Source organism: Somniosus microcephalus, unplaced genomic scaffold, assembly GCF_052327205.1.
Source record: "Somniosus microcephalus isolate GS21.2 unplaced genomic scaffold, FLI_Smic_1.0 unresolved_chr2, whole genome shotgun sequence".
Taxonomy (NCBI): domain Eukaryota; kingdom Metazoa; phylum Chordata; class Chondrichthyes; order Squaliformes; family Somniosidae; genus Somniosus; species Somniosus microcephalus.
In genome coordinates this window covers 88,527,408-88,535,124 of record NW_028225180.1, presented here as the reverse complement: position 1 = coordinate 88,535,124, position 7,717 = coordinate 88,527,408, and the positions used below count along the sequence as shown (strand labels likewise).

General features: G+C 53.9%; 1 protein-coding gene across 2 annotated transcripts in view; it reads left to right on the top strand.

Annotated features, from left to right (window-relative positions):
* Positions 1-4,011: 4,011 nt before the first annotated feature.
* Positions 4,012-7,717, top strand: part of LOC147092972 (uncharacterized) — a 95,412-nt gene continuing 91,706 nt past the window's right edge. Inside the window, exon 1 of one of the 2 annotated variants that reach the window (XM_085976299.1) lies at positions 4,012-6,341. In XM_085976299.1, the coding sequence (XP_085832425.1) occupies positions 4,102-6,341 (2,240 nt within the window). In that variant the 5' untranslated portion in view covers positions 4,012-4,101. The remainder of the gene's footprint in view (positions 6,342-7,717) is intronic. The other variant, XM_085976298.1, reaches the window with a different exon arrangement.

Here is a 7,717-nt window from a genome sequence, read left to right as displayed (position 1 = left end):
AGAGTCACTGTTTATTCAGGGTAAGGGTCACTCACTGTAACTGTACAGAGTTACTGTTTATTCAGGGTAAGGGTCACTCACTGTAACTGTACAGAGTCACTGTTTATTCAGGGTAAGGGTCACTCACTGTGTAACTGTACAGAGTCACTGTTTATTCAGGGTAAGGGTCACTCACTGTGTAACTGTACAGAGTCACTGTTTATTCAGGGTAAGGGTCACTCACTGTGTAAGTGTTAAAGATCGCAGTTTATTGAGTGATAATGCAGTTAAGTGTGGATTACACATTCCTGTCTGGCTGATTGTTGATGGCGATTATGTTTCGCCCTTTAGCCCGGCCAATTCCAAACTACAACCAAACACAGCCAAAAATACTCGCACACATCAAGAGGCAGAAATAATTCCGGCGATGGTTAACTTGATGAAAATTCTTTGTAATCTGCCGGTTTCCCAAATCAGAAGCTGGAGAGGCAATGACTGACTGGAATTAATAAATAGACACGCTGACTTATTAAAGGGTGGAAGACATATGTTAAAATCGGCAGAGCAGAAGGGCAGGGTCCGCCCAGCCCTCGCTGCTCCTCGCCTGGAGCTGCTGAATCTCTCCGGGCTGCAGTTACACATTGAGTGACCCTTACCCTGAATAAACAGTGACTCTGTACAGTTACAGTGAGTGATACTAACCCTGAATAAACAGTGACTCTGTACAGTTACAGTGAGTGACCCTTACCCTGAATAAACAGTGACTCTGTACAGTTACACAGTGAGTGACCCTTAGCCTGAATAAACAGTGACTCTGTACAGTTACACAGTGAGTGACCCTTAGCCTGAATAAACAGTGACTCTGTACAGTTACACAGTGAGTGACCCTCACCCTGAATAAACAGTGACTCTGTACAGTTACACAGTGAGTGACCCTTACCCTGAATAAACAGTGACTCTGTACAGTTACAGTGAGTGACCCTTACCCTGAATAAACAGTGACTCTGTACAGTTACAGTGAGTGACCCTTACCCTGAATAAACAGTGACTCTGTATAGTTACAGTGAGTGACCCTTACCCTGAATAAACAGTGACTCTGTACAGTTACACAGTGAGTGACCCTTACCCTGAATAAACAGTGACTCTGTACAGTTACACAGTGAGTGATCCTTACCCTGAATAAACAGTGACTCTGTACAGTTACAGTGAGTGACCCTTACCCTGAATAAACAGTGACTCTGTACAGTTACACAGTGAGTGACCCTTACCCTGAATAAACAGTGACTCTGTACAGTTACAGTGAGTGACCCTTACCCTGAATAAACAGTGACTCTGTACAGTTACACAGTGAGTGACCCTTACCCTGAATAAACAGTGACTCTGTACAGTTACACAGCGAGTGACCCTTACCCTGAATAAACAGTGACTCTGTACAGTTACACAGCGAGTGACCCTTACCCTGAATAAACAGTGACTCTGTACAATTACACAGTGAGTGACCCTTACCCTGAATAAGCAGTGACTCTGTACAGTTACAGTGAGTGACCCTCACCCTGAATAAACAGTAACTCTGTACAGTTACAGTGAGTGACCCTTACCCTGAATAAACAGTGACTCTGTACAGTTACAGTGAGTGACACTTACCCTGAATAAACAGTGACTCTGTACAGTTACAGTGAGTGACACTTACCCTGAATAAACAGTGACTCTGTACAGTTACACAGTGAGTGACCCTTACCCTGAATAAACAGTAACTCTGTACAGTTACAGTGAGTGACCCTTACCCTGAATAAACAGTGACTCTGTACAGTTACAGTGAGTGACACTTACCCTGAATAAACAGTGACTCTGTACAGTTACAGTGAGTGACACTTACCCTGAATAAACAGTGACTCTGTACAGTTACACAGTGAGTGACCCTTACCCTGAATAAACAGTGACTCTGTACAGTTACACAGTGAGTGACCCTTACCCTGAATAAACAGTGACTCTGTACAGTTACACAGTGAGTGACCCTTACCCTGAATAAACAGTGACTCTGTACAGTTACAGTGAGTGACCCTTACCCTGAATAAACAGTGACTCTGTACAGTTACACAGTGAGTGACCCTTACCCTGAATAAACAGTGACTCTGTACAGTTACACAGTGAGTGACCCTTACCCTGAATAAACAGTGACTATGTACAGTTACAGTGAGTGACCCTTACCCTGAATAAACAGTGACTCTGTACAGTTACAGTGAGTGACCCTTACCCTGAATAAACAGTGACTCTGTACAGTTACAGTGAGTGACCCTTACCCTGAATAAACAGTGACTCTGTACAGTTACACAGTGAGTGACCCTTACCCTGAATAAACAGTGACTCTGTACAGTTACAGTGAGTGACCCTTACCCTGAATAAACAGTGACTCTGTACAGTTACAGTGAGTGACCCTTACCCTGAATAAACAGCGACTCTGTACAGTTACACAGTGAGTGACCCTTACCCTGAATAAACAGTGACTCTGTACAGTTACACAGTGAGTGACCCTTACCCTGAATAAACAGTGACTCTGTACAGTTACAGTGAGTGACCCTTACCCTGAATAAACAGTGACTCTGTACAGTTACACAGCGAGTGACCCTTACCCTGAATAAACAGTGACTCTGTACAGTTACACAGTGAGTGACCCTTACCCTGAATAAACAGTGACTCTGTACAGTTACAGTGAGTGACACTTACCCTGAATAAACAGTGACTCTGTACAGTTACACAGTGAGTGACCCTTACCCTGAATAAACAGTGACTCTGTACAGTTACACAGTGAGTGACCCTTACCCTGAATAAACAGTGACTCTGTACAGTTACACAGTGAGTGACCCTTACCCTAAATAAACAGTGACTCTGTACAGTTACAGTGAGTGACCCTCACCCTGAATAAACAGTGACTCTGTACAGTTACAGTGAGTGACCCTTACCCTGAATAAACAGCGACTCTGTACAGTTACACAGCGAGTGACCCTTACCCTGAATAAACAGTGACTCTGTACAGTTACAGTGAGTGACCCTTACCCTGAATAAACAGCGACTCTGTACAGTTACACAGCGAGTGACCCTTACCCTGAATAAACAGTGACTCTGTACAGTTACACAGTGAGTGACCCTTACCCTGAATAAACAGTGACTCTGTACAGTTACAGTGAGTGACACTTACCCTGAATAAACAGTGACTCTGTACAGTTACACAGTGAGTGACCCTTACCCTGGCTACCCTCCGGGATGTCGTGCAATTGGCTCATTTTTCATACACACCCCTGGAGAGTGAGTACCAGGCAGGCCCATCGACCATGGTGGGCATCACAGTTGACACTGATCCCTGTCTCACTGCTCTCTTTCGGCTGGTGAACAGTGATCAGGGCAAGGAGCTGCGGCTGATATTCCCTGCTCCCTAACCCAAACAGTACTCGAGGCCGATGGTGGCCTGGGTTCAGCTATCTCGACGTGTGTCCGCGCGTGTGTGTGGGGCTCAGCACCCGCTCAGGCACTGCAATCCCCAAACCAGGGTGGGTGGCGGGGGGTTGGGGGTGGGGGTGGAAAAGTTGACCGGTCAAGCGACAGAAGCGAATCTCAACCTTAAACTCCAGCAAGTTGCGAATTCCCGTCTCAAGAGTCAAGAGCAAACACAAGTCTGGCAGGATCGTCCGTTCTGTCTCACTCCTGGGAAATCTCAAACGGAGAACTTAAGCGGGTTCTTTTAAAACTCTGCCTTGGAGTCCAGCCTTCCCTGAGTGTGTGTGTTGTTTATCCCAGCGACACGCGCCCCTCTTTCCAAAGACCTGGAGTGTGTGGTCCCGCTCCACCCCATTCTCCGATTGTAATTGGCAGGAGTCTCGGGAGCTGATGGCTCGGAGAGCGTGTGTGTGTGTGTGTGTGTGTGTGTGTGTGTGGGCAGGATAACAAAGATCTGCCTTAGAAGGTCTGGCGATTGTGAGATTTCTTGCAAGTTTTCTCTCTCTCTCCCTCGTCTTGCTCCTCCCCTTTCGTGGGCGGAGGAGAGAGAGAGAGAGAGAGAGAAAACAGACTTGGAGAAGTTTCTTGGTTCGGGAGCTCAGAAGGGACGAGCTCGCGAGGGCAGGAAGGATGTTGCTGCTGTGGCTGGGGCTCTCCTCCCTCTTGCCCCGGGCTGACTCTCAGGAGCTAGGGAGCGTCAACGCCGTCTGCAGTGCTGAGGCTTGCTACACGGCTCACCTGCAGAGGAAGTCGTTCAGCGATGCCTGGAGGTCGTGCCGGGACCACGGGGGCAATCTGGCCAGCATCAAGAGGCGGGAGGAGGCGGCGCTGGTGGAGGAGCTGCTGCTGGGGCTCCTGGCCGGGGAGGGGGACGGGCACGGAAAACTCAAGCTGTGGCTGGGCCTGCACCGGCAGCCCCGCCAGTGCTCCCCCTACAAAGCTTTGCGTGGCTTCACCTGGACCACGGGTGACCAGGACACCCAGTACACCAACTGGCTGAAGGACGAGCCCCCGGGCTCCTGCCCGGCTGCCCGCTGTGTGGTGCTGAGCTATGGGACGGCGGGCCGCGCCGACTACAAGTGGCTGGACGGCTCCTGCCTGCTGGCGGTGGACGGTTACCTCTGTCGCTTCGCCTACAAGGGGATGTGCGGGCGCATCGAGCTGGGCCCCGGGCGGCCCGTGGCCTACGCCACCCCCTTCGGCGTCACCTCCGACCGGCTGCGACACGTGCCCTTCGGATCGGTCGCCACCCTGCCGTGCGGCGGGGCGCGGGGCGGCCAGTCACTGCTGTGCATGACGCGGGAGGAGGAAGAACGGCGAGGAGGAGGAGGGGAGGCGGTGGGCTGGTCGCAGGACCCCCCCTACTGCCAGGAGAGCCGGCGGCGCAGCTGGTGCGCGGACAATGGCGGCTGCCAGCACGCGTGCGTGGACGAGGGCGCTTACTACCACTGCCGCTGCGACGAGGGCTACCAGCTGGAGGAGGACGGGCGCGGCTGCACCCCGCTGGACGACTGCGCCAGCAACCCCTGCCAGTTCTACTGCGCCGGCCAGCCGGGCGGATACGCCTGCAGCTGCCCGCCCGGCTACCGGCTGGCGGACAACGGCCGCAACTGCCTCGACCTGGACGAGTGCCCGCTGGCGCCCTGCAGCCATAGCTGCCTCAACACGCCGGGCACATTCTTCTGCCAGTGTTTCGAGGGGTACCAGCTGGAGGAGGGCGAGTGCCGGGACCGCGACGAGTGCGAGGACACGCCCTGCGACCAGCTGTGCGCCAACACCGAGGGCTCCTACCAGTGCTACTGCGAGGTGGGCTTCACGCTGGCGGAGGACGGCGCCCACTCCTGCGTCGACGTGGACGAGTGCCAGTACCAGGGCACCTGCGAGCAGATGTGCGTCAACTACCTGGGCCACTTCGAGTGCCACTGCGAGGAGGGCTATGCCCTAGACCTGGACGGCTTCTCCTGCAACCACGCGCCCGACCCCTACGGGCGGCCCACGCCGGGCGGTTTCGCCCCGGACTTTGAGACCCCGCTGACCGAGGTGCCCAGCTGGGGGGCGTTCCCCTCCATCCAGGAGAGCGAGACAGAGGCTGGAGTCCCGCGCTGGCGGGCGAAGGGCACCGACCCGGCCGTGACGCCGCCGGCGCGGGTTCCCGAGCGGACGCCCCCGAGAGACTCGCAGCCCGCGACCCCCGAGCCGGAGCCGGAGCCGGAGGGCCATTCGACCGTGAGGGCGGAGAACTTGCCCGGTGCGGTGGGCGCCCTTGAACGCTCCTCGACCAGCGTGGCGGGCACCACAGAACGTTCCACGCCCGTCACACAGCCGTGGGAGGCGAGGGGCGTGAGCGCAACCCGCGGAGGCACGGAGAGGCGGGACCGAGTGCCCACGGCCGAGGCCGAAGAGCGACACCAAGCGGCCGAAACCGCTGACCCCGGCTTGCGAGCGCAGGAGGTCGAAGAGCAAACGCCAGTCTGGAAATTGCGGGGGATTCCCGTGCAAGAGGTCCCCCTCGCCACCACCACTGCCGCCAACGCCATGGTCAGCTCCCGCATGGCTCAGAATGTGGGCCAGGAGACGCCCGCCCTGGCCTGGACCTCCTCCGCGCTGGAGAGCTGGCCCGCGCTCAATGCCTCAAGCGGCCCGGACGGCCACCGGGAGCTGCAGCAGCGCAGGGACGACCGGTGGCTGCTCATCGCCCTCCTGGTGCCCATCTGCGTCTTTGTGGTGGTGATGCTGGCTCTCGCCATTGTCTACTGCACCCGCTGCGCCTGCGGGAGGTCACGTAATGTTACCGACTGCTACCGCTGGATAAACAACTCCAACAAATCGGCCGTACCGGACGCCCCCGCGACCAACATGAACACCACAGTGTAGGTGAATGCGGCGCACGCGTTGGGGACTTAAGGGGGCAGCAGTGAGCGCTGGGCAGCAATTACCAAGGGGGCCGTTATGTGGCGAGCGCAGTTAAAGAGTTCGAACGGTGGGGGTGAGGCGAGGAACGGAGGAGCGACAAGGGGTAATGCAAGAGTCGGGGGGGAGAAACCTTCTTCAGCCAGTGTGCCATCGAGTCCTGGCATCAGTTCTCCGGGGAAAGACTGTGAATGGTGGGGACGGTGTTAATGTAGTGCACAGATAGTTAGATAAAGAAGTGGGGTTGGGGGATACGGGGAGAATGTGAGTTGACATCTCAAAATAACCAACAATTATTTATAGACTATGGTCTCATACTTTGATGTAAAAGGATTGTGGCAGGTACAGCACGGGTTAGATACAGAGTGAGGCTCCCTCTACACTGTCCCATCAAACACTCCCGGGGCAGGTACAGCATGGGTTAGATACAGAGTGAAGCTCCCTCTACACTGTCCCATCAAACACTCCCAGGGCAGGTACAGCACGGGTTAGATACAGAGTAAAGCTCCCTCTACACTGTCCCATCAAACACTCCCAGGGCAGGTACAGCACGGGTTAGATACAGAGTGAAGCTCCCTCTACACTGTCCCATCAAACACTCCCAGGGCAGGTACAGCACGGGTTAGATACAGAGTGAAGCTCCCTCGACACTGTCCCATCAAACACTGCTAGGGCTGGTACAGCACGGGTTAGATACAGAGTAAAGCTCCCTCTACACTGTCCCCATCAAACACTCCCAGGGCAGTGTTGTGTATGTAATATGTGTGCTACTTGAACCTATGGACAGGACTGCACTACTTGTAGGGCGTAGTGATACGCAGTACCACTCCTGGCCATAGGGGTATAAATAGTACTGTGGGTACTGATCTCCCCTCAGTTCCCGCCTGTGGGCATGAAGTAAAGACCTACGTGCAGTCCCTACCTCCAACCAGTAAAGACCTGTTTGAGTTATACGTTTAAGTCTTTGTGTTAATTGTTCAATACAATACACATACTTAACAGGCAGGTACAGCACGGGTTAGATACAGAGTAAAGCTCCCTCTACACTGTCCCATCAAACACTCCCAGGGCAGGGACAGCATGGGTTAGATACAGAGTGAAGCTCCCTCTACACTGTCCCATCAAACACTCCCAGGGCAGGTACAGCACGGGTTAGATACAGAGTAAAGCTCCCTCTACACTGTCCCATCAAACACTCCCAGGGCAGGTACAGCACGGATTAGATACAGAGTAAAGCTCCCTCTACACTGTACCATCAAACACTCCCAGGGCAGGTACAGCACGGGTTAGATACAGAGTAAAGCTCCCTCTACACTGTCCCATCAAACACTCCCAG